The sequence below is a fragment of the Dermacentor albipictus genome, chromosome 5 (genome assembly GCF_038994185.2).
Source record: "Dermacentor albipictus isolate Rhodes 1998 colony chromosome 5, USDA_Dalb.pri_finalv2, whole genome shotgun sequence".
NCBI classification, from domain to species: domain Eukaryota; kingdom Metazoa; phylum Arthropoda; class Arachnida; order Ixodida; family Ixodidae; genus Dermacentor; species Dermacentor albipictus.
The window spans coordinates 50,059,623-50,087,042 of NC_091825.1; the positions used below are offsets into that span (position 1 = coordinate 50,059,623).

Below are 27,420 nucleotides of genomic sequence, written 5' to 3' on the forward strand. Positions count from 1 at the left end.
AGGACCACGAAACTGCCCATGACGGCCAATGCTCGCTTCCCGATAATGGCAGAAAACGAAACTTCAGGGAATGGGCTAAGAGGGCGCTGGGCTGGTGGACTTGGAGGCACCAGTTGAAAGAGGGCGTGCACAGAGACCACCAAAGGTGAGGGATTTGATTGGAAGGGCTAGGGGAGCATAGTTGCGAGGGAGGGCGGGAGGAAAGTGGATTTGCTTTCCCGTCAGCTTGATAGATGGCGCTGATTGCCTCTGCCACCTAAGACTGCCACCAAACGGAGTTGCCAAGGCTAGACTGGGCCTCCCCCGCTGCTTCCCTCTGCGTGCTTGCGTGCCATTTTCTACATCTGCTGATAGATCAGCACTGTGTTTATGTTTTTCGTCCTGCGTTCTTAACACGAGCCATGTCTTATCAAGATGACGAAGTAGTTGCCAGTGATCACAATCACGTTGCTGTGCTCCCTTCTGCTGCAGCGCTGCCGCATTAAAAATACAAGGAGAATGAGGTACTGGGTGTTTTCTTCACGTCCTTGTATTCAGGGTTTGTCTTGCACAGAATTGGATATGGCGCACTGTCTCCAGCAAACTTTCCATCAGGACGTCTCGGTTTAGACTCATCATTGTAAAAAAAAACAAGCACACACGAGACCAACCCAAGCCAACCAAAACAAGCCGACGATAATGTAAAACAAGCGGTCCGGTTGAACCAGATGCGAGTGTGAGTAGAGCGGTCGGACGGGTACGCATGATACCAGTTTCCTGCACGTATATCACTGTAGGGGGCCGCTCTCATTGGTCTCCTCCACTCACGGCTCGCTTGCCGCCATGACGAGCCGCGATAAATTGGCCCATGACCGATCCTTCCCACGCAGTGCATTTTGCCATTAGTGTAACTGGGGCATTGCAGCGCTATGCAGAAATGACAACCTTGCCATTTTAGAGAGGGTGAAATTTCCACCAGGGTTCTTTTCTTTTTTCTTGCTTCATGCGCGGCATTGAGGGGTCTCTCCTAAGCTTTTCCTCTATGTTTTCCTCTATGGCGAGGTCAGAGCAATGTTGGTCAGAGGCACCACCATGTAAATTGGGGCACTGCTGAGAGCATTGTCGGAGTGCGGTATGTTCAAATTAACCGCCCCAAATGCTTGTACGCTTGAATTACCGGGCATTTTCGCCAATAGGAATATGCATACCTCTGACGGGACCACAGCGTCAGTTCAAATTAATGAGATTCGAAAGTACATGGTGTATGACATTACAAGTGCACTCACTTCCCACTTTTTACTTCTTCTAGTCTCACCTTGCCACAACAACAGCTGGGAGACCGCAGTCTGATAACACGGCGAAACAAAACACGGAGACTAATGCAATCCTGTGCACACTATGCCTTTGCCACGATACGGCACCTACAAGCCAACACACGCATGAGTGCACACTACCAAAAGAAAACCGCCATTGTGCCTCAACAGCATGGCCACTACAGTGAAAAATACCATGTGCCTTCCTCCACTTTTTTCCTCGCGTGGAGGGCATAGGGCCCCTTGTCAGTTTTATTTTCCTTCCTTCATGTTATTGTTGGAACTGACACCATTTTTGCTGTACTTGTGATTGGTCTTACGGTTACAGTGCTGCAGTACCCTGCGATCTTTCGTGCTTTGACTCTGCTTCTTTGTGACATTATGGCAACATAGCATATTCACTATGACACCGCTTCTAGAGACAAGCAATTTTGATGGCCGAGAAGGAGGAAAACTCCACCGTGGCTCGGCGGCTCGACGTCAATGACTTGTGGATGGCAGGATCGGCAGGAGGCCCTCTTTGACTGAAAGACCGATAGGAAGGGCTCTGTGGACATTGTAGTGGCCTGGTACTTTCCCCAAATGAAAAAGTTGTGCAGTGTCATGATCCGCCTGGGTTCGTGAACAAGGGAGGGTTCAAGGGGCCCTCCATTAGACAGTCACCCCGCAGCGTGGTGGTGATGAACAATGACTGACCGTTGAGCAGCTGTGGTCGTCAGTGTTTATTTGGTGCGGTGACCAATGTTACCCACCGAGCTTGGCAGGCCACCAAGCCTACCGGGCCAACGAAGATTATGCCCGGGGCGTGCTACATACCGTATTTACACGATTGTAAGTCGACTCGAATGTAAGTCGACCCCCCCATATAGCGTGACCGAAAACAAAAAATAAGAGAGCATACCCGAGGGCACATTCGATAACGAAAATTTATTAGTAGCTGACATGGTCACTGGACTACTCGTCTTCACTAGTGCTGTCATCGTTGCTGCGGTCCCACAGCGCGTCTTAGTCCAGCGAAATTTTAAATTTGGCAAACGACCGCACCAGGACATGTTGCAGAACAGCAGCCCACGCCAAATGCACCCAACCACACGCAGCCGTCAGGGAGGCTCTTTTGACAGGTCCAGTTGGCGTAATTTCGCAGTCTTCTGCCGCCAGCCACTCGTTGTACTCGCGGCGGAGCAGAACCTTAAAATTAAGGCGAAGGTCCGGGCTTGTTTCATAACCACGTCGCACTTCACTGGCAGGGACCGATCACGCATTTCAGCGACGTACGCCGCAAGCTTAGCCTACAGCTCCGGAAAGCGTCCAGACTTTGGCACGTGGGAAATTTCTCACTTGTCACAGGTGAAAATTTCGCTTCGCTGCACTCGCCACTCTCGCACCACCCGTTTAAAAACATCAAAATTGCGGCCCGCTGTGCAGTGATTTGTTTCTTCGGCGTAAAGGATGGCAGCCCTCTTGAACGTTGCTGTGAGCGAGTGCCGAACGATTAGTGGGCCTGGAGCACTCATGGCGACTGGGGAAGCATAGAAGTAGCACGTAGCCGGCAGTCAAGTGGAACGCGTCAAACCAATGCCAATGCCTTCAAACAGAGAAAGAGCAGCCCATGAGCAGCCAGCGAGCGGTGACTGCTCTTCCATGAACTACCGATACTCCCCGCAAGCGCCACCGTTCTGAGGGTGCCGCCGCAAATGAGAACAGCGGCGCTTCCATCAACTATCGACACCCCCCCATGAGCGTTGCATGCACTGTAAAACTCTCAAAAATGTTGAAGAACCCTTCCGAAAAGCGTACAAACACGCGGGATAGCGAAAAGATACAGGTAGGGCCATAGAGCAAACATAAAATTCTAACTACATTGTAGATCTCGTTGGTATCGATTTTTTTTTGGCGGGGCCGTGTTTCGGTTGCGATTGTAAGTCGACCCCCCAACTTCAGACTTTCAAATTTAAAAAAAGGGGTCAACTTACAATCGTGTAAATACGGTACTTGTTACACCCCCTTACCCCCGGTTTGTTTACAAAAACAAACGTCCAAGTTCAGAGCTTAAGGCTCTGCCGATGTCCCAGCCAAGTCGACGGTGCTTGCTATTCAGGCGAATAGCAGTCTGACGGCCTCCGTGGTCGAATACTCCGCCTGGGCACCGGTGTTGACGGGCCGGTTGTGGCAATGCTGAGTGCTGCCTGAGTCAGCCTCGCTCGATCCGGAGGGTCTGCAGTGGTCGGCCTTGCGAGTAGTGCCGGACTTGACACCAGCCCAATCGGCGCCGCACCACTGGCAACGCTTGCCACCTCTGAGGTGGGCAGTGCTCCACTGGAAGCGACTGGTGTTGCCGCTAGTCTTCCTGCGGGCTGGACTTCTGAAGTGGCAGTTGACGGTGCAAGCCAGGTTCCAAGTTGAGGCCTAACATGTTCAGCATGCCGGTACCACGTGGCCCCATCTGGCAAGCGGACGAGCAGCAATGAGGCGCTGGAAGGAGACACCATGTGTTCGGTGGACCAGGGTGGGCCAGGATGGAAGTTCCTGGCGAAGACTGGAGCTCTCGACTCTGGCAAAGGCCTAGGACGGCACGTCAGCAGCCAGCTTCTGCTTCAGCTGCTTCAGACGCACCGTGGATCGGAGGTCCGGATGCAAGATGTCCAAGGGTGTCTTGATCATCCAACCCAGCAGGAGCTTATAGGGGGCACGGTCAGTGACATTATGGGGCGTGGACCGGTACTGAAACAGTATCCGTGCAATCTGTGTCTGGAAATCCCCAGACTGGCTCTTCTTGAGGTTGTCCTTGATGGTCTGCCCCAGCCGCTCAGCTGCCCTGCTTGAAGCAGGGTGCTACGGCGGAACCATCATCTGGTGGATTCCGTTCTTCATCAGCCAGGCCAGGTACCCTGTGCTGGCGACAGCAGGACCATTGTCAGACACGATGACATCCGGCAACCCGTGGGCAGTGAAAACCTGTCGCAACACGGCAATGGTCGTGCCTGCTGATGGAACGGTGACAGGTAGAACCTCCACCCACTTCGAAAAGGTGTCCACCACCACCAGGAAATAATGGCACTTGAAGGGCCTCCCAAAATCCCCATGCAGGCAGGACCACGGTCTTTGTGGGAACAGTCAAGGGCTGATTTCCACATGACGTGAGGGCCGCTGATGCTCCTGGCAGGCTTGGCAGCTCTGCACCATGCAAGCGATGTCCTGGTCCCGGCCAGGCCACCAAACGTGGGGCCGGGCCACCATGTTGGTCTTATCCACGCGAGGATGACCCATGTGCAGCAACTGCAGGACCCTGGACCAGAGACTTTGTGGAATCACCACCCTGAAACCCCACAGTAGGCAGCCCTGCTGCAAGCTCAGCTCAGTGGCCTTGTGGCTATAAGCCTGCTGAACCAGTTCCTCCCCATGGGACACCGCCTTGAACACCTAAAACAAGACTGGGTCCCGGCTCATCGCTTGCAATGAGCCGTTCCACAGATATGGAGAGTACCTCCGGGTACGCGTACTCTGACATGAACATTTCGGAAGGTTCTGAAACAGCATCAGGTACCTCTAGCAGGGGCAGGCGGCTCAAGGCATCAGCAGATCCCAGGCCCTTTCCTGAATGGTAAACCAGCTGGTAACTGTAAGCTGCCAGCCTCAAGGCCCAGCGTACCATTCGAAGTGATGCCTGCACAGGAACTGCCTTGTCAGGTCCCAGCAGCGGCTTGTGGTCTGCGACCGCCTCGAACTTCTGGCCCCACAAATACTGGCGGAAGCGTTCGACCCTGAACGTGAGGGCCAGGCCTTCCTTGTCCACCTGGCTGTAGCATTGCTTTGCGGCACGAAGCCGACGAGAAGCAAACGACACAGGGCATTCCTGGCCATCCTTGTCCCAGTGCGCCAGGACAGCTCCCACACCGTACAGCGACGCATATACGGTCAGGACGACAGGCTTGGCACGATCGAAGTGTACCAGCGCTGGAGCCTTGGTGATTAGCCCCTTGCTGCACTGGAAGGCTCGGTCCGGCTCCTTCTTCCAAACCCATTGCTGACCATCTTGAAGCAAAAGATGGAGCGGCTGTAGATGTTCCAACAGGTTTGGCAGGAAACTCCTGTAGAAGCTGATGAGGTCGAGGTAGCTCTGAAGCTCCTTCTTGTTCTGGGGCTTAGGCGCCTCAAGCCCAGCATCAACATTGTGGGGAGTCGGGGCTAGGCCTGCCTGGGAAATGACATGTCCCAAGTACTCAACATTGGGGGCCAGGAAAATGCACTTTTCCAGCTTGAGCTTGAGACCGGCATCCTGCAGTCGTGCCAGGACGTTGTGCAGGTTCTGCAGGTGGTCCTTGTCATTGCTGCTTGTAACCAGGATGTCGTACAAGTACATCGCCACGTGCCTCATGCCCCTTAAGAAATTGCCCATCTCCCTCTAAAATATGGCTGTGGCTGAGGCCACGCCAAATGGTAAGCGCGTGTACTGGAAGAGCCCCAAAGTTGTCGATATTGTGACATACTTGTGGGAGGCCTCCGGGAGCACCAGCTGCTGGTAAGCATCTCTAAGGTCGAGCTTGGTGAACTTCTGTCCAACGGACAATGCTGACCAGAGATCTTAAATCCAGGGCAACGGGTACGTCTCGACAGTAGCAACGAGGTTGATGGTAACCTTGAAAACCCCGCAGATCCTGACACTGCCGTCTCGCTTGAGGATTGGTATGATGGAAGTGGCCCATTCAGACGTCCTGACGGGCACCAGGATGCCCTCTCCCTGTAACCGTTGCAGCTCCTGGGTGACCTTGTCCTTCAGGGCGAACGGCAGTGCGTAAGGCTTGCAAAAACGAGGCCGGGCTTCCTCAGGTACATAGATGCCAGCCGTCGTGCCGGCGAATGTGCCCACCCCTGGCTGGAACAGGAACTTGAACTCAGTTAGGAGGCTGGGGACGTCTCTCACCACATGCAGGCTGGCTTCCTGGTACTCTGGCAGACGAACGCCCAGTGCATGAATCCAGCTTCAGCCCAGTAGCGTCAGCGACAACTGCTTGGTTAAGCAAAGGGGAAGGGTTGCCTTCCTGTCGCCAAAGCGAATGCTGACCTGGGCCCTGACCCTGGACCTGGGAGAGCTGCCCGGAGTAGCCGCGCAGCATCACGCCCGAAGCCTGGCCAGACACGCTGGGGAAGGTACGCTTGAAGAGTTTCCCGGCCATGACTGACACGCTACCCCCTGTGTCTAGCTCCATGGAAATGGGGTGCCCGCAGACTTCGACGGTCAGCACGTACTGCAGCACAGACAACGGTACAAGGCCTGTGTGCCACATGCCGAAAATCGGCGGGTCCTCGGCCACGACATGGAGCCTGGCCACGGAAGGACTCGAGTCTGCTGCCGCACGCCCCCGCCGCGTACCCTTGCAACAGCTACCCTGGCTGCGGGCTTGTGTAGAACCTGGGCTTGATCCAGGCTGCTGCTGCTGTTCGCTGTTCATCCTCCTCCTTCGGCATACCCATGCCAGGTGCCCAGTTTCCCCGCACGTGAAGCATTGTGCTTGAGAGAACTGGCACTGTGAGAGAGAGTGGGTACCACCATAGCCCCCTCACAGCGAACCCTTTGTCGCCAACTTGTTGACTGCTGTTTCTGCCGACGGTGAGTCAGTCACACGGGCAATCTCGCTAGCGTCCTTGGCAGCAGCTTCCATTGTGAGCGCTGCCTTCACGGTGTCGTCCAATTAGAATATCGGCTATGCCCATTTGCTTTCTGATCCGCACTGCTCTCTACCTGTCTCTTAACGTTACGCCTATCATTCTTCATTCCACCGCTCTCTGAGCATCCTTAACTTGTTTTCGAGCGTCTTTGTCATCTACAAGATTTCTGCCCCATATGTCAGCACCAGTACAATGCAGTGATTGTACAACTTTTTTTTTAACAATAACGGTAAACTTCCAGTCAGGATCTGATAATGTCTGCCAAATGCGCTCCAACCCATTTTTATTCTTCTGTAAATTTCCTTCTCATGATCAGGGTCCCCTGTGAGTAATTGACCTAGGTAAACGTACTCCTTCACAGACTCTAGAGGGTGACTGGCGATCTTGAACTCTTCTCTAGCCCGGGTATTCATCATATTCTTGGTCTTCTGCATACAATATTTGCTCGCATAATGATCGCACTCTCGTAATGATCGCACCACTGAATTTTGTTGTCAAAATTCAATTTTTTTCCTTTCCTGTGTAATGATCGCACCCCGAACTTGTCACAGCGATATGTTGTGTGCCAAGTCTAGCTAATGATGCTCTCATTTGGCATCTGTCGAATGCTGTCAAATGCTATGTGAATGACTCTTGAAGACATACCAAGCGGTATGCACGCACGAAACATTCTTATACAGGTGCCTCATTTCACTCCTTTCATCACTTTCCGCACTTCCATGAAAAAAAAGCTACAACCAAACTTGCCTTGGCTTTATTACTTGTAGGCTTCATAATGGTTTTGGCCAACAACAACAAAAAAGCCTCCTCTTGATTCTTCTCGTCTGCAGTCGTGGGCATGCAACAAATCGTGAGCAGCAACTATAGTGGCCACGTTTACAATGATGCGTTAGAAGTGTACCCTATTCATACGCCGACGCTTGTAACACAGCCAAGATATTCGCCCACCCTAAGCGGAAACGTGCCGTATTAGGATAGTAGTGAAGACAAATGCTGCAGTTTCTGCAGCATGCCCGCCATGTGTTTCTATGTCACTGGCAGCTACGCGCGCCCATCGCTGTTTCTGTCCCCTCAAAGTGGACATGGCTACAGTATTGTCGCAAACTTGCCTATAGTAACAATATTATTCATTACTGATATGGAAGAAACTGCTTCAATGCACGTAATGTACTCACGAGAAGAACAAAGATCGTGTTCGGCGCGTTCCCAACTTGCTCCGACGGCCACCATATTTGTTTTGGTGTCCCGCACTATTATAACAGCAGCCACTTGTTTGTTGACCTGTTGTCATCCCACAGCAAACGCAGGGTGAAAAAAAAAGTTATTTTCGCGAGAAATTTAACTCGCATAATGATTGCATCCCACAATTTGCGTCAATTTTTGAACAAAAAAGTGCGATCATTATGCAAGTAAATACGGCATTAATCTTCAATCCCACTTTCACACTCTCTTTGTTAAGATCCTCAATCATTTGTTGTAATTTGTCTGCACTGCTGCTGAATAGAACAATGTCATTGGCAAACCAAAGGTTGCCGAGATATTCGCCGTCGATCCTTACTCCTAAGCCTTCCCAGTTTAATAGCGTGAACACTTCTTTCAAGCACGCAGTCAATAGCATTGGAGAGATTGTGTCTCCCTGTCTGACTCCTTTCTTTATAGGTGTCTTCCTACTTTTCTTGTGTAGAATTAAGGTAGCTGTGGAACCTCTGTAGACATTTTCCAAGGCACTTACTTATTTATTTACAATACACCTAAAGGCCCTCAAAGGAGGGTATTACATAGGGGGGGGGGGGGGGGGTAGTGGCTACAAGAAAAAGCACTAGTGTACATCCAGGTACAGCATACATAAAAAGAAAAAAATTTACAAGAGATTTTTACTACTCAACGTAAGCAGCCTGTACTCCTTGATTACGTAATGCCTCTACGACTGCTGGTATCTCTACTGAATCAAATTCCTTTTTGTAATTTGTGTTTCGTGTTTTGGAGCGTGGCGCGGCGTAGAGATATGGGCACAGCCCATTCGTGTTCGGAGGGGTGGAAGGGTGACGGGAGAGAGGCACACGGAGAAGACTGGAAAATGAGCGCATGGCGGCCGTTCGGGCAGCGGGCCATCATGTAGCAGCTCGAATTTTTCGGTTTCTTTTTTTTTTTTGTTTTCAAGGATTTCTCATTTCACTACCTTTCGGTTCAGCTATTGAGCACCCAGACTTCATCGTTATAACCGATAATGCAGCATCGAGGCATTGTAGCAAACGGGTTATTTCACCATGTGAAACATACGAAAGTTGACAGTGTAGCAGCTTCTCATTGTTATAACTGATATATTGTTAAAACTGGTATCGTTATAAGTGGGTTCGTCTGTATATGCAAATAAACATCATAAAATATTTGTGTCATTACGACAACCTTAAACAAGCACTAAAAATTTGGTATTTTATGATAAAATCATACAAGTTGGCAGGTATAAAGTTGGCATAGAAGCAAGATTAAAGCAGTAACAAGTCAGTCGTAGTGTCATTGCATGACAATGAGCAATATAAAAGACTTGACACAAGAGCGAAGCCAGGCAACAGAGGCTGCCGTTAATCGTGGCAACAACATTCAGCTATTAGGGGCTTTCGCGACTTTTTCTCACCTGATGAGGTTTGGTATACATGTTTGCATATTGTCCATGTAGTGCTTTTTGCAAAGGGCGAGGACCTCCTCCGTGGTGTCACTGCATCGACCAGACTTGAAGCGGTAGTAGCGTTTCCGATTGGCAAGGAACTGCACAACATGTGATTATGGTGTCACTGGTAAAAAAATGCAGCACTGTGTGAATCTTCAAAAAAATCTCTACACAACAGGTGTTCCAGTGAAGACTTCAATGTCTTCCCTGGAGCATCCTGTGCTACCCCAGGCATCAGTATGTTTTTAAGGCAAAACTATCCCTTAAACAGGTGACTCCTGTGTCAGTTAGTAGATTCTTCCTTTCAACTTTCCTTTAAAAGGACACTACTAAGCCAGTTTAGACAGACAAATTATTATTTCAACAAAATTTTCTTTATCTTCATGCTAAGATGTGGACTATTAGAAGTGGAAACGAAGGACAAAGTTTAATTTCTTGAATGTCGCACTGAAACCCTAGCGTCTGTACTTCAGTATGATGTCACTGATTTCAAAGTATTTTTCCATATTTCAGTCACTGAGGCTAATTAAGTATCTTTGAATCTTTTCATTTTCCATCGCTAGCTCTGTTAAAATACAATGTACATCTTATTGATAAAGAATTAACTAGGCCCAAGCAGGTGCTTTCAAAATTCATGATGTCATGACTAGCTGGTGTGGAAACTTAAAGGTGGCATCACCACCATTTTTCGTTACTGCCTGTTTTCTGGCCTCTTCTCAGGCTAGAAGTGGCATTTTTTTGGTATTGGCAGAAGGGTAATTTATTAATGAAGTTCAAATTATTTTTCTCTTTCGTGTCCCTTTAAGGGAAAAACAACTCAGTGAAAACTTTTTTCGGGGAACACTCTTTTTAAAGGGCCCTCTGACGAGGCCTCATCACGAATTTGTGTATACACTCAATGTGGCGGCACACCTTCCAGGCTGAGTATTACCGAAAAAATATTTCAAATTCGTTCATTATTGGAAGAGTGGCTGATCCACCGATGTGATGAGTCCGCGGGCAACAAAGTTCACGTGTGGCCAAATTTATCGTGTAGTGATGAGGCACTGCATCACACAGGGGCCGTATTCTGAAACGTTTGCCTTCTACGAAAGTTTCGCCGCCGCGGAACTCACGTTCAATAAATCAAGCGACTGCTTACCCGTGATGTCAACATGCACTACCAACACACGCTGTCGAACGCTTCACATCGCATGAGAGAGCGCACCGTGCGAGTGCATGGCGGCTCGGGCGTGTTGTTTTCGAGTGCAGTGGCAGCAGTACGAGTTCTGCGCATTGACTACGGTTGGTTACGGGTGCTTTAGGTAAAATAAGTTGAGTAAGGAAGTGCGAAATGTTTTATTTTAAATGAATCAACAAATATCGCCGCGAAAAAACGCGCGTGAGACGCCACCAACACTACTATAAACTACTGGCTATCTTATCTCTAGTACACTCCACTACCACCTGAACGGCAAAAGACGCCAAAGGATGTGTACATTTATTCAATTTATGGCGAGAGCACCCCTCGACATCATGAGGTTAAAGTGACGTACGCCGGAACTGCTAGACGGCACTGCTTATTTTCTGGTTTTGTTAAAACAGCCAATCAAGGCACGCCGTTGGTGGAGGCGTGGGCAAGGTGATAGTTTCGCGGAAAGCGAACGTTTCAAAATACGGGCCCAGGTTTTAGGATGCGACAAAGAATGCAAAGCATCAAAGACCCTCCGATAAACTGAAGCTAGAACACAGGGGCGAGGGCAACCAGTGGAGGTGTTGCAAGCCAAGTAAAGCAACACATTTTAAAATACGAGAAAATCGTCCTTAAGTGGGAGTGCCTGCGAAATCCACAAGTGGCCGTTAGCCAATAGTTGCACTGACTTTGATCCGTGTCAGGGCGTCAGCAACGAATGCGTCGGGTGTCACATGTAAATTCGGAAATCGAGACAAGTTGCCAGATCTCATGGGGTGTGGTGTGAGTCAGTATGAGTCAAAAAGTATGTAAGTGGCTTGTGGTCAGTAAATATATAAAATTCCCGACCTTCAAGGAAGTGGAGGAAATCTTTTACTACCAAGCAGGCTACCAGCAATTCATGACCGAAGGTGCCCTAATGGGATTCAGGTGGCGTGAGCTCCCATGAAAAGAAAAGCTACCGGATGGAAAACTTCATCGACCAATTGCTGCAGTGCTGCTCCAACAGCAAGGTCTGAGGCGCCAAGTGCCAGTGACGTGAGAGCATCGCACTTTGGATGAGCAAGGAGGGACAAAGAAGTGGCACATTCTCATCTGGCATCCAGGAGTCGTGATTATAACAGTATTTACCTGATTCTAACATAAGCTTCATTTTTTCCAAGTAAATTTGTCTAAAATTTGCTTGGGCGGTGCAATCTAATCTGATACCAAAACCGCATGCACAAAATCCTACCATAAAGCCAGACTAGCTAGAATCCTTGCCGTCGCCATTACAAGGTGGCAATCATTAATGGCAACAGAAAGAGTTCACAAATATCATAGCGGCGACGTGCCACTTTCAGTCTCATTGCTGGGGGTTTGCGAACATCAAAATTTTTGAACGTAAATTCAATACGAATACTTAGCATCGAATATCGAATCGAATATTGAATAATTATATGCACATGCATTTAGTAGCAAGTTGGTTTATTTTAACATGTTGTTGGAACATTGAAATTACATAGTCATTGGTAAAAAAATTAAACTAGTAAGCCGTTATACTAAAATAGTGTGCATTTGGCTCATGCTAACATTGGAGGATTGAGTACTTTCCGTTAGTTGTCAGTTCTCGCCAACCTGTTCCTTATTATACCACCTCATTTTCCTGTAAACACGGATATATTTGACCCTGTACCAGACCTTACTCATCGTATGTGCTGTGAAGCAATAAGCTCAGGATTGGTGGTGGAACCTGCAAAAGAGTACACCCTCACTGTTCGCAAACTTAGAAGTACTGAATGCTGGGTGTGTTGGTATTCCATACTCAAGAATGAATGGTGCAAAATCACAGGGACAAGAAAGTCCTTTTTTTTTTCTCAATCCTGTGTTTTCGCGCCATTCTTTTTTGAGTGTTCGAATATCGGTGCCCCTTGCTACTAAGAGGCTGGCTTTCCTGCACAGCTTATGCATCCTGTGGCTAAGCGTGTTTTACAGGCAAAATTTTGCCAGCAGCATAAAATTGTCACCAAATTCCGCACAAAATCAGACACACTTCCTTAGATTACATAGAAATAAACGTTAAGAACCGTGTTTGATCCCAAACCGACAGCAATATATTCAGTTTGCTTTGAATATATCCAATCAGATATTCCAAAATTTCCAAATATCTAGTTTTTGAATCGAATACGAACATATAAATAAGATATTCGATAATATTACAAGTTTTTTAATACTCGCACATCCCTACCGATTACGAAAGCAAATTCAAACGATAAATTATTTTACTTTTTAAGCTAGCAGCAACAAGCCGCATCATGTGTTCTTGGTGTTCTGGAGAATTGCATGCGTCATAGGATGAACTAGCGAAGGGATCAGACTAAGTGTGGGCCACCATCCCATTTGTGACTGTTGTGGAGTCATTTTATAAATGCAGAATATCAAATGTGCTGATGTATCGCCAACTTCATCGTCATCTTCATCGTGCCTTCATCGGCACTGCCATGGTCATCATCACACGTCAGCATCTTGCGGCGTTATGTCTGACTGATGTCAGTGTTTTAAGCCTATTGCGACATATCAGTGGCGACGAGGCCTAGAGTCGCTAGGTGAGAAGACCCGCGTCAGCATGAGTGCTGGACGGCCACCGGAATTTGCCGATGCAGAAGGTACGTGGCCTACGTATCGCGTTCGCCTGGAGGCGTACTTTGAGGCTCATAGCATCGTGGACCCAACGAAGAAGCGAGCGCTGCTCATCGCTTCGCTCACGGACAGTGCAGTGCGTGTGGTGCAGGGCCGGTGTCAACCAAAAATGGTGAATGAACTGAGCTATGAGGAAGTCGTCGGGTATCTGGAAGATCACTATGCTCCGGAGGTCAACGAGATCACTGCAAGTTACGCTTTCTTCGTGCGTTCGCAACAAGACGGGGAAGCTGCTCAGGACTTCATTGCGGACATTCGACGCCTAGCTGAGAAGTGTAACTTCGGCACGTCATTGGAGCGCATGTTGAGGGATCGAATCGTTTGCGGAGTGCTGGATGAAGACATTCGGCGCTATTTACTGACGCGACAGAAGCTCACCTTAGAAGAGGCTGAAGACTTTGCTGTCTCGGCACAGAGAACTGTTGAAAATGCCAGGAGCATGAACTCGGCGCACTCAGAAGTACATTTTGCCTGCCAAAAGGGCCATTCCTCGAAGCGACGTCCCAAGCCGGAACAACGCGACGTGTGTGGAAGGTGTGGAGAATCGCATGCTGAGGACGAGTGCAAACACCTTCACGTGGTGTGCCACCGGTGTGGAAAACGAGGACATCTACGTCGGATGTGCCTGTCTAGCACAAATAGTGACCGTCGGCAGGGATCTTATCCAGCAAGACAACGGCGCCAGGGTTCGTACGCCATGGCAGCCGGAGAGGACACAAGCTTGGACGACAACGACGCCTTGCACACGATTACAGCGGTTCTCCATCACGCAGCCAGTATCCGCAAGGTTAGGCCTATTTACAAGGACATCAGTTGGAATAACGTTCCGTTCACTATGTTGGTGGACACGGGGTCTCCTGTAAGCGTCATTTCCGTAACGGTGTTCCGCAAGTACAAGCGGCTCTGGCCTCCGTTGGAGAGTTCACAGCTCAAGCTCTCTTGTCTCTTGGGAGAACTTCCAGTTGTTGGCCAGCTTAGCATGACCGCTACGTGCGACAGGAAAGATATTCTTGGTACTGTCATAGTGGTCGACCGCTCCGGACCATCTTTGTGCGGCAGAGACACCATCAAGGCATTTAATGAAGTTGGAGTGGCAATGTTGTCGAATGTGGTAGCGAATCTGCAACCGGCTGGAATACAGGCTGCCAGCACAGGTCTGCAACAGCTGCTTGACGAATATGCCGACGTGTTTGCTCCGGGACTCGGCCTGTGCAAAGGACCACCGGTTACATTTCAATTGAAAGAAAACGCGTGTCCACGGTTCTTTAAGGCCCGTACTGTACCCTACGCTCTCAGAGATAAGATGTCTGAGTCATTGGATCAGCTGGTCGCGGAAGGCGTTTTGACGCCGGTAAAAACCGCTGAATGGGCAACCCCTGTGGTACCCGTTTTGAAGGGCGATGGGTCCCTCCGACTGTGTGGAGACTTCCGTATGACTGTGAATGCGGCCACTGTGGTAGAACAATACCCGTTGCCTCGAGTGGACGACATTTTTGCTCGGTTAAACGGTGGCGAAGTATTCACGACCTTGGATTTGCATCAAGCCTACAACCAGTTGCCATTGGATGAGGAAGCAAAGAAGATAACAGTCCTCAACACCCAGAAGGGTCTCTTTTGTTTTAACAGATTACCGTTTGGCGTAAGTTCTGCTCCAGCCATCTTCCAAAGGCGAATGGACGGACTGCTGGGGGATATACCTGGAGTGCAGGTGTACCTGGATGACATTATCATCGCCGAGAAAAAACATGATTCATCTAGGCTTAAAACCGTGCTGCAGCGGCTGCGGGAGTATGGTCTCCGACTGAACAAGGGAAAGTGCAAGTTTCGGCAAGACGAAGTCACATTTCTCGGTCATCGTATCGACGCGAAGGGTCTGCGACCGAAGGACGACAATATCAAAGCCGTTGTTGAAGTCCCAAAACCCACCTCGGTGAGTGAGCTGAAAGCTTTTCTCGGTCTCATAAATTACTATGGCAAGTTCCTGCCCAATCTGGCCACCATGCTAGCTCCGCTACATGCTCTCTTATCCAAAGGAGTCAAGTGGCAATGGAGCCAGGAACAGGAGAAAGCATTTCAGCAAGTTAAGCAGGCAATTGTGGCTTCCAAGTTTTTGGCTCACTTCGACCCGGATAAGCCACTGCGGCTGGAGTGTGATGCATCACCAGTAGGCATTGGGGCCGTTTTGTCGCACCGCGTGAATGGTGTTGACTACCCCATCGGATTCCGGTCCAGGACACTTACCAAGAGCGAGCGCAATTACTCGCAGTTAGAAAAAGAAGCTTTGGCACTGGTATTCGGCGTCGCCCGGTTTAAAGACTACCTGTACGGACATCAGTTCGTCTTAGTAACAGACCACAAGCCTCTTACTGGTTTATTCAATCCAGGTAAAGCCATACCACCGATGGCGGCCGCAAGAATACAGCGTTGGGCCTTGTTTCTTGGCAACTACAACTAGACATTGCAGTACCGGAAGGGCAGTGACCATTCCAATGCTGATGCCCTCAGTCGGTTGCCCTTGCCAGTAATGGAGGAGCCGCGGGACTTTGCTGCCGACGAGTACGTTTTGTATGCCCACTCTCTTGAGGAAACAGCGCTTTGCGCCCGCGAGGTTGAACATCTGACTAATCGAGACACCAGCCTTCTGCAGGTTAAAAAATGGATTTCCCAGGGATGGCCGGCATATCTTCCGCAGGGCCATGAGCATCTCTGGCCATACTTCAACAGAAGAACAGAACTTACAGTCAGCCATAATTTGGTGTACTGGGGACATCGCATTGTTCTACCCCTGGCGGCGGCAAGGCGTGTGTTGCGTCTTTTGCACGAGACACACCCCGGCATGACAGCCATGGAAACCACAGCGAGAACGTTGTTTTGGTATCCGGGACTGGATTCCGACATAGAGCGACTGGTGAACTCATGTTCCACATGTGCGCAGGCTTCAGCGATGCCACCAGCACAGATACCTTTGGCCTGGCCAGCCACCGGGGAAAGGTGGAGCCGGCGGCACGCAGATTTCGCAGGCCCGTTGGACGGACAAGTGGTCTTAGTCGTCGTCGACTCGGAAACGAAATGGATGGAAGCCATTCCAATGAAAACTGCGACTTCGCAAACCACGGCCAACGCGCTAAGATCAATATTTGCACGGTTCGGCCTTCCAAAAACCTTTGTTTCTGATAACGGACCACAATTTGTGGGCAAAGTTTTTCGTGATTTTCTGGCACGGAACAATGTGCAACAACTCACAACAGCCCCTTATCATCCACAGTCGAATGGGTTAGCCGAACGAGCTGTGCGTACACTCAAGGAAGGACTAAAAAGAAGAACCCCGGAATAGACCTCAAAATACGCATAGCGCGGGTTTTATGTCGATATCGCCGAACGCCCGTCAAGGATGGAAAGTCGCCGGCGGAACTCTTATTGGGGTACCAAATAAGAACCAAGCTGGACTGTATCGCTCCCGATGAAAGGTCACCAGAAATCCAACCACGAGTTGGAGGGTCTCCAGTTCAGGCAGGTGACCCAGTCTGGATACGCGATTTCCGAACAAGTCGTCGCAGGTGGATACCAGGAGTAGGGCGAGATCAACTGGGGTCCAGAATGGTCACTGTTGATTCCGGGAAAGGAATTCAGCGGCGACACTTGGACCAGGTGAGACGTCGAACTGTCTCAGACTCTTTCTCGACACAGAGGGTAGCCGTAAACCCTGCAGATAGCACTCCAATCACGTTGCGACATAGTCCGGAAGTGGCCCAGACGGATAGCCCGCCACCATTACGAAGATCGACCCGACAGCGACGGCCTCCTGAACGCTTGGACCTGTAAGAGGGGGAGAAGTGATGTATCGCCAACTTCATCGTCATCTTCATCGTGCCTTCATCGGCACTGCCATGGTCATCATCACACGTCAGCATCGGAACACTCGGACGCAGGCTGTAATAAAGCTGCTGTGCTTGCGGCGTTATGTCTGACTGATGTCAGTGTTTTAAGCCTATTGCGACATATCATGTGCCATGGACTGTAAGGCGGGCATCGTGTTGTGGTTCTTCACAGACAGTGATAAAGTGTTGCCTGAGAGTGATGACAACGGACGTGAAGTAAATAAAGTTCCACTCTGTTAAGTTGCGGTTGGCTTCGCTAGTATCACAATATTTTTTTTTTTTTTGCCACGATCAGAAATGTGCTACATTTTTCTTCCTAAAATATGGGGTGCACGTTCAATTTCTACTTTGTTTAGGAGCTTTAGTCTCCTTTTTATGTTAGTTCTCTTCTTTGAACTTATAAAAAGTAGATGCACATGTTAGAATTGGGGTAAGTACGTACTACTTTCAAATCAATCAGCAGTATGTCATGGTGCTTTTTTATGCTTCTTGTTTAATTCGACTCACTGGATAATTTGACCGATTTCAAGAGTCCCTTCAGGGCTGAATTGATGGAACTTGTTCTAGTAGCAAAATATTTTTTCGAACGAGCGATTTTTCGGACCTGCACGATTCTTGCAGCACCGCCACGTACCCCCAGTACATAAATTTCAAAATGCTGCACGGTGCTTGGGGCCAGAACTGAGCATGTGATGCCCCTGACCTGGCAGCCATGAACAAAGTCACCGCCATGTCAACCAACATGAAACCGTAACTTTGATTGCCAACTCCCGACGAAGCAGCGCTGGTAACAATTGGAGGCCTAAGCAGAGTTGCTGGTGACAAGCCATCACAGGAAGCTCGCCGCTAATACGTTCGCACTCGCAGGCCTCATTGGCAAACGAGTGTGAGATCAGATGCACTGGCTAGACTGATGGTCGTAGTAGCAGAGTACGGATGCATGTGCAGTCCCCTCAATGTTTGAAAAGTCGATCAGCTGCTTGCACGTCCTGGCCAGCAGCTTGGCCTAGTTGGACCACATTCGGCAAGCCAATTCGACAATCCTGCACAATGACAACGACTGTGCAGCTGCGTATACACTATGGTGCAAAGCACACATAGGCAATTTATTGTGGTTACCATGGCTCGCATTGGCACGGCAATATCGTATATATACTCGCATAATGAACGCACTCGCATGTAATACGCGCACCCCCAACGTTGCTCTAGAAAATTTTTATTTTTGTTGTCTCTTGCATAATAATCGCACCCCCAACTTTGCTCATGTGAAGTTGCATGATCAAAGGCTGTGCTGTAGTTTTTCAAAGCGACTTGAATCTTTTACTCTCGCACGTGCATTTAGAGCAAGTGCATTTAGAGCAAGCGCACTTAATGTCGATGACCATCACTGTGTTGGAAATACTTAATAATGTCACATGAGAAACACCCAGAAGCTGACAGCAAAGCCATCACAAAAGAACACTGGCAGCAAGCAAGCAGCAAGAACAGGCTGTGTGTTATCACGGTCACTCGGGGCCTGTCAGAAAGAGCAACCGCAACAACACTCAGCTTGTTACTACGTGCTTGCCGGTGCTAAGGCACCTCAAAGACTTGAGAGAGAAAAAAACACGTAACTGCTCTTCGCAACAGCAACTTTACTCTGACATAATGAAAAGCATGTTTGCAATGAGCAGTCGGGCGCACGGGAGAGTCCCAGTGAAGAAGGGTGGCCAGCACTTGGTCAGCATAGCGAGAATATTTGACCTAGTGTCAAATTTGCATGTCTCTTGCTCCCTTTTTGCTTGTCTCTTGCTTCACTCTGTGTGATTGGCCTTAAGTAAAGTTATACGCCTGCTGTGGGACAGAGTTTTATCTGCTCACAAAATGGAAATGTTGATCATACACCGACACTCTTTGACATGTCAATGAGCAGGAGGATCGAGAGGCCCACCCCCCGCGTCTTTGTCAAAACAACAGGTGCCAAAATGCAGCGCTTCAATGTGATGCTTGCGATAACGTCTGTGAAGACAAGCTATTGTGGTACCACTTCGTGGATGAAGTAGTCAACAACCTGGACGACAGATCTGGTAGTTCCGACGCAGAGTGAAGTGCAATAAAAAGGGATTTATGATTTGCAAATAGTATACGTGAAGAAAGGAGGTTGAATGAGGGGCCCAATTTTTCATTAATCATATCATAAGAAGCCAACAAACATTGACACCAAGGACAACATAGGGGAAATTACTTGTACTTACTAAATCAATTAAAGAAATTATAAATTAATGGAAATGAAAGAGGATGAAAGAACAACTTGCCGCAAGTCGGGAACGATCCCACGTCTTTGCATTACTCGTGCGAGGCTCTACCAATTGAGCTACTGCAGCAGTTTTTTCATCCTTTTTCATTTCCATTAATTTATAATTCCTTTAATTGATTTAGTAAGCAAAAGTAATTTCCGTTATGTTGTCCTTGATGTCAGTGTTTGTTGGCTTCTGATGATATAAATAGCATACATGTATTTTTACTGCAAAGGTAAGTTATTTAATGCATTTTTCGAATCATTACCATCTTACTTTTCAATTTCTGCTGTTTCAAGAATGTTCCCATAAAATTAACCTCACATAATAAATGCCCCTCCCCCAACTTTGCTTCAGTTTTTTGGGAAAAAGAGTGCATTCATTATACGAGTATATATGGTATGTTGACCGGTCATCAAAACCTAGAGAACACTCTTTGCTGCCCCATCAGAGGCACCCCGCTTGCTTTTCTTTTGCAGAGACCTGATAGTAATATTTTTCCAGCTGGTATCTGCGTGTGTGGTTATATTGACTATTGGATATGAAGAAAGCATTTCCATGGCCAGCAGACTTCATTATACTGAGGTTCGACTGCATGTTGTACTTTGCTGCAGCAATATGCATGAGTAGCATTGAACTGCAGGCAACTTTTTACTACCACTTGAGGAAAGATGGGTACAAACACATGCACCATTATCAGCTCGGTGCCAAGACTGGCAAGGATGGCATGCTCCCTAATGTGCAGCACACAGGCATCACAACAAGAAGAGACACTAACAAGCAACACATTGTTTTTAAATCACATTGACTTTTTTGCCGACTTAGCCGCTACTAATTTCCCTTGCTTAAAGGGAAGCTGAAAGGTTTTCCAGAAAAAATGAGTGAACATGTGTACCTAATGGTTTTCGACCCTCCGAATTCGAATATCATATCGAAATTGAGCGAAAGAAAGCGCAAATATATTTTATTTCGATGAAAAGTGCAGCAGCGGACACGCCCAGCTCGCGCGTCTCGTTTCCGCCTGTGATTGGTCGGGCGACCCGTGACGTCAACTTTAGCGACCGACCGCTGCCGCTCCACATGAAGCGCGGTGCCAGGTAGTTTGGTGCCGTAATGGAAAATTAAGAGGTAATAGAAAATTTAGAGAGACTATGTTTTTCTGAAGAGTTCGGCGTTGCTCCCTACATGTACGAGCCGATTTCAAAGAGCCGGCCTCTCGAAGAAGCAAACGATGCTGGTGCGAGCAGTGCTTTCGACGAGAACGAAAGCGAAAGCGAACGAAAGTCTTGGGATCTCCTCGTGTTGGAAATGCTCTTTGGTGAGTATGTTTTTTGCAAAGCGATCTAGTGATCTCGCTGATCTTTCGCCGATCTAGTGAGCTCGTTTCCGGTCAAGCAACTGCAGTGTTGTGTTCCTGCATGCCTCCTCGTGGAACGTAAGCGGGGATATTTAAAAAAAAAAAAAACCCAAGTTTGACCTACATGGTTTATAAGGTTCCTGCATCCTTATATGAGCGTCTTATTGAATTCGACAGACTCTTCAGCTTCCCTTTAAGGAACATTTCTGAAGAACCTTGAGCCACCCCATCTTTGAAGAGCCTTAAAAAAATTGCAGAAACAGAATTTAGTTTTCGTAAAAACTAACAGAACATTATTAAAATTGTGGAATAAGTCTAAATTCGCAAACATTCAAAAAAAGGAAGTAGTCTGAACAGTTGGCAGGTATGCTGTCACCTGAACATGGCAGTACTGTAGCGAGAACAAAAGCAGTTGCATCAGCTGCCTCAATTCAAGCAACTCAAGAAACCCTCACGTAATGTATCAACACGAGACCTTTGAGAAAATAAATAAACAATAAACGACTAATGCCTAGGAAGCACTCGTGAAACCACTCACAAGCGGATTTTGGATGACATCGCGCCAACGGGTGCACACGCGGTTGCAGATGAGCAGCAAGTCTTGCAGGCTTATACGAGCAAAGATGGGCTCCAGAAGTTCATTCGGCAACCGTTCAAATGGGTCTCCCTCTTCATCCAGGCCAGCAGCCGCAACTGGTGGTGGAACCAGGCCAAACACATCCGTGATCATCACTGAGTCCGAGCTGCTGTCCGAGTGCCACTCGGGATGCTCTGGGACAGCTGCACGTGAAGGAAACACAGCCAGGCACATCACAATGCAACGACTCATCTTCCATTGCCTACTTTGCAAGAAACAGAAGCATAGTGGCATTTATGTGTCATTGCTGCCTCCGCCCCCAATTTATAAAAGCTGAAATATCATTCCTCTCTGTGAGTTGCTTTGTCGTAAGCTAATAATCTTTTCTAGGCTTCTGTACAAAGAGATGTTAGTGTTGATGGCTTAAAAGTTCAAGATGTTATCAATGCACACCCACAAAACAGGACTTCGAAGATGTCACTGATGAAAACCTCATCAATACTAACAAAACCAGGTTAGCAGAGTGACACAATCCACTACTCTCAAAAGCTAACTATGGGAAACAAACTGCTTATTTTGTCAGCACATCACACTGGAAAGGCATCTTAAGTCAAACTACATCATGTTCATTCATTTTCTCATTGACTTAAAAAATGCTTATTAAAACAGATACCTAGTTAGCTGTTAACGTGCAGCCCATTGTTTTTTTCATACAGGTTCACGTTTGTAGTTTTTATTTTTTCTTAACAGTTCAGTTTTTCTAATATGGTTTCTGCACAGACCATGACTCTTATCATATATTCCGTTTAAAATTATGTGTATAAGCTATCAAATTACCTGACTGCTGCACATTGCAATTTACCACTATTTACTTTCTGTTAAGATGTCTGCACTGACAGTTTTTAACCTTGTGATACCGAATCATGTTACTCATTTTGTATTTGCTGAAATTATTGCAATAAAAAAAATTAAAATGTGGCCATGAAGCTCTTGAAGGTGCCCCAAATTCCTTTCCTCCTCAACTAACAAACCTCCGAAGATGTCTCTCATAGAAAAGTTGTGCAGTAACCATCGCTGGTATTTGCCAATGTAAGCAAATTAGCTGAATGCTTCGACAAAGCTGTTCACTTTAAAGAAATAGTTCACTTGTCGACATGTACTCATTGCAGTGAGAATATTTAAGCAACGTTGGTAATTTCACTGTATAATTCCAGTCCAGCTCATTTCGTAATTTCACTGCGGGCACCCTTTGAGTTACTGCCTCTGCTCCAGCCTCTGACTGCCAGCGACAGACCATGAAAACGGGTGAATGAGCCATAAAAAGGTATTCGTTCTGATGGGCCCTTAAACGACCCCCAATATTGTTGTACATATTTAAAACAAATGCGCATCACGTATAGAATGCCACATTAACATGTTAATTAATCATGTTAATGCCATTAAAACAATAAACTTGCAGTCTTTCATGAAGCACGACAGTAGTCAGACATTCACTGTAGTGTATAAACAATCTGTACACCACACTAACTGTCAGATTGAAGATGGACAGGCTTTATGTGTTGCTTACCCATTTGATATGAACATACTTCCGTCCACACCTAACTAAAGCCCTTTGAATGTTCAAAAGCATGCCAAGTCCTAGTTGCATAATTATAGCACAACAGCCTTCATCTCACATGCTACCTCGTGCAACCGCCAAGGTTGCTCAAGTTGCCTTTCAAGCATTTGTACACATATTTTTCTAGACAAATGAACAGGCACCAAGGAGTTGCAGCACCAACAATATTTTTCCTTTTTAACATGCACTTTTTAGCCTAGTTTAGCTGAAACGATACAATAGGGTTCTTTTGTATTCAGAACATGGGATCCCACAAAGTTTCTCAAATACACACCCCCGATTTCTACACTACAAAAGCAGTTGGGAAAATCTCAAAACAGTTACGAAGTAACTCGAGAAGCAGTTGCCAAAGAACGGACGCTTTATTGAAGGTTAGTGTTGCTTTTATAGTCCTTATCTTATGACGTCAGCCGCAGCCACTGCCGATTCACAAGAGGCATGGCTGGTGAATCTAACAAACAAATACGTGTCAGCGGCGCATGCTGATTCACAACAATTCTCCCCCCTTAAGGAGTGAAGCGGTCCGGGGGCCGGGGCTTCCGCTTCGACCTACGCAGTGTCACTTCAGCCCGGTCAGTCACTTGCGGCTCGCTGGTAGCAACCTCGGCTTCGGCCCGCCCGTCTGACGGCGTTCGAATGTCGGTACCTACTTGAGCCTGACTGTGACTGCTGTCGTGTCCTTGAGACTGTGAGTCTGCCGCTGCGTTCTGGCTGCCTTTAGTCGTTGCTGCTTGCACGGGGGCCTCGGGTTCCATCTCTTCTCCTCCCACGCTGGTCCTCCTGGTTTTTAGCTGGTCGAGGTGGCGGCGATGTTGCTCCCCATCTGCTGTCTTTACCGTTGCCATTCGCGAGCCTTCGGTGGACTCTAACGAGCCTGGTTTCCATTTGTCACCCACTCCGTAGTTCTTGAACCAGACGTCTTTGCTCAGCGGTTGGCCACTGTTGCACGCACCTGCAGAAGGGAATGGTCGTGACACGACGTTGTGCAATAAAGAACGTGGCTGATATCCGAGAAGCATAGAAGCTGGGGTTTGCCTATTTGTCAAGGGAGTGCGCCGATAATGCGAAAGAATGTGGTCCAGCCGAGCTTGCAAACTGCCGCGTGTGTTTTTGTTTAACCCCTGTTTGACAGTCCGTACTGCTCTTTCCGCCAGGCCATTAGACTGCGGTTTGTAGGGAGCTGTCCGCAAATGAGCGATGCCATTGCGCTTCATAAATGTCCTGAACTCTTCACTAGTAAACTGCGGCCCGTTGTCCGTTACCAGGGTCCTCGGCAAACCGAACCGGCTGAACATAGTCTGCAGTGCTTCAATTGTCTTTGCCGAACTGGCGGTCTTCATGGCGGTAACCTCGATCCATTTCGTATGGGAATCAACCACGATCAACAACATGCTACCTTCCACAGGACCCGCAAAATCGACATGGACCCTAGACCATGGCTCCTCTGTGTCCGGCCAAGGCACGGGTTGTCGGGCAGGAGGCATGCTGCCCCATTCTATGCATGTTGGACACGCGTTCACCAGCTTCTCAATGTCCCGATCGAGCCCTGGGTACCAGAAAACAGAACGTGCCAATTTTTTCATAGCCGTTATCCCTTGATGTGCATCATGCAGCATACGCAGCATTGACTGCCGCGCACTTGTTGGAATAACCGCTCGATGGACCCAGTACACAATTCCATGGCTGTACGTCAGTTCGTCTTTCCTGTGCATGTACACGCGCAACGGCTCAAGTACGGTTGCAAGTACCGTGGCCAGCCATTCTGAATGTAATTGCGGACTTGCGCGAGGTCGCTGTCGTCAACAGTCATTTTAGCCAAGTCACTCGCCGACAGAGGACAGGTATTGAGGTGATCGGTCAGAAGAACGTACTCACGAGCGTCATCTTCTGCCGCCTTAGTGTTGTTATGCTCCTGCCGCACCGGTAAACGGCTGAGGGTGTCTGCAGGAATCAACGTCTTTCCTGGCTTGAACTGGATTTTGTAGTTGTAGGCGCTCAGCAAGAGGGACCAACGCTGAATCCGGGCAGCGGCCATGGCGGGAACGGGCTTGTCGGGGCTGAAAAGGCTCAGAAGAGGTTTGTGATCTGTCACAAGCGTGAAATGATTCCCGAGCAGATATTCCCGGAACTTTGTAACCCCGAAGACAACTGCCAATGCCTCTCTTTCAATTTGCGCGTAATTACGCTCAGCAGCTGAAAGCGTTCGCGACCGGAACCCAATTGGTCGATCTTGCCCATTTACTCTGTGATATAGCACTGCGCCGACGCCACACGACGACGCATCGGTTTCCAAGATAAGCGGCTTACTTGGATCGTAGTGCGCCAAGAACTTAGCTTCCTCTAGCAGCCGCTTTGTTGCTCGGAACGCGTTATCTTGTCTCGCTCCCCACTGCCAGCGTGTGTTCTTTCTTAGCAGTTCATGCAGTGGCTCTAGAACAGTAGCCAAGTTTCCCAGAAATGAGTGGTAGTAGGTCACGAAGCCCAAAAACGCCCGTAGTTCCGCAACACCGGTTGGCTTCGGCATTTCCATTATTGCAGCAATGTTGTCCATCTTAGGTAACAATCCGTTCGTATTTATACGATGTCCCAGAAATTCAACTTCTGCTTGTCGGAACTTGCATTTCTGCGGATTCAGCTTCACACCGTGTTGCCGGAAACGTCTGAAAACTTCACGCAGCGTCTCACAGTTGCCGCGTTTCTCCGCGACTACCACATCGTCCAAATATACTTGAATGCCCGGAATGCCTTGCAGGATGCCATCCATACGTCTCTGAAAAATCGCAGGGGCAGAGGCTACACCAAAAGGAAGCCTATTAAAGCAAAACAGGCCTTTCGGAGTGTTTACAACCAATATCTTCTTCGTTTCCTCGTCAAGCGGCAGCTGACTGTAAGCATCCTTCAAGTCGATGGTGCTGAATACTTCACCACCGTTTAGGTTTGCAAAGATATCCCTTATTTTTGGCAATGGGTACTGCTCCGTGACACATGCAGCATTTGCGGTCACTTTAAAATCACCACACAACTGAATGGAACCATTCTTTTTGATAACGGGAACCAAAGGTGTGGCCCACTCCGCACTGTCGACAGGCGAGAGAATGCCATGCTTAACAAGCCTGTCTATTTCATTTGACACTTGCTCCCGCATTGCATACGGCACAGAACGTGCTTTGCAGAACCGCGGCAACGCATTTTCCCGCAACCGCAAATGGACTGCGGGGCCATCAATTAGCCCTAGACCTGGCGTAAACAAATCGCCGAACTCCTCTAAGAGTGCGCTAACCAAAGTACTGTCAGGGACATTTTGCTCACCGGAGGTTTCCTCGCCGAGAATGCTTAAGACGGGCCTTCCGCTACGCTCAAATGCGCTGATGACATCTCGCCCGCACAAGTTCGGGCCATCGCATTGCAGTACGGTTAGAGTGTCATCTAGGGTCTTTCCCGCGTACGAGACCGGAAGTTTCAGCTGACCCCTCGCGGGCAGCTTGCCAAGAAAGCAGGACAACTTCAAGGACGTCTCGCGGATTGCAGGCCAGGCATTCCGATGCTTGCAGTATGTTTTCCACATAATGATGGAGACAGGCGATCCGGTGTCCACTTGCATTGTCAGCGGAATTCCGCCGCTCCAGCAGAGGGTGCGAACCACAGGCTTGACCAAGTTTACCGACGTAGTGTACAAACTCATTAGACAAAGTTCGTTGCCGTCGCTCTCTGAAGAATGCTTCTCACAAAGGGCCACCCTTTGTTTCCATACACACATCTTAGCTAGGTGCCCTTTACGTCGGCAGCGAAAACACTCCGCCCGGCGAAACTTGCACTTTGCTGCCTTGTGCTTAGTGCTACCACAGCACGGGCAAACGACGTCTTCGCTTGGTCGAGAAGTGCTCGGATGAGTCTTGTGGTAATACGGTTGACCTTGCACCTTGCTCCTCACGGCATGGACGTCGCCATAATCCTGTGTGCTCTCCATGTGATCAACGTTGAGAGCTGCCATCTCTGCTGCTAACGCTATATCTTCGGCTTCTTTCAGCGTCAGAGAAGGTCTGGCCAAAAGCTTCCGACGAACGCCGGCATCACGTAGACCACAAACAAGTCTGTCTCGTAGCATCCTGTCCCGCGCTTCGCCAAAGTTGCAACTGCAGGCCTTCTTCCGAATTTCCACAATGAAGTCCTTCGTTGACTCGTCGGGACGCTGGCATCTGGTGAAGAACTTGTAAGACTCCGCTATTTCGTTGCCCTG

The 27,420-nt window shown here is 48.5% G+C and overlaps 1 protein-coding gene across 1 annotated transcript in view; it reads right to left on the reverse strand.

Annotated features, from left to right (window-relative positions):
* Positions 1-27,420, reverse strand: part of LOC135899220 (F-box DNA helicase 1-like) — a 170,647-nt gene that overhangs the window by 134,522 nt on the left and 8,705 nt on the right. Inside the window, exons 2-3 of the mRNA XM_065428484.1 lie at positions 21,527-21,768; positions 9,595-9,725 (exon numbers count right to left, since the gene is read on the reverse strand). Coding sequence (XP_065284556.1) covers positions 9,595-9,725; positions 21,527-21,768 — 373 coding nt within the window. The remainder of the gene's footprint in view (positions 1-9,594; positions 9,726-21,526; positions 21,769-27,420) is intronic.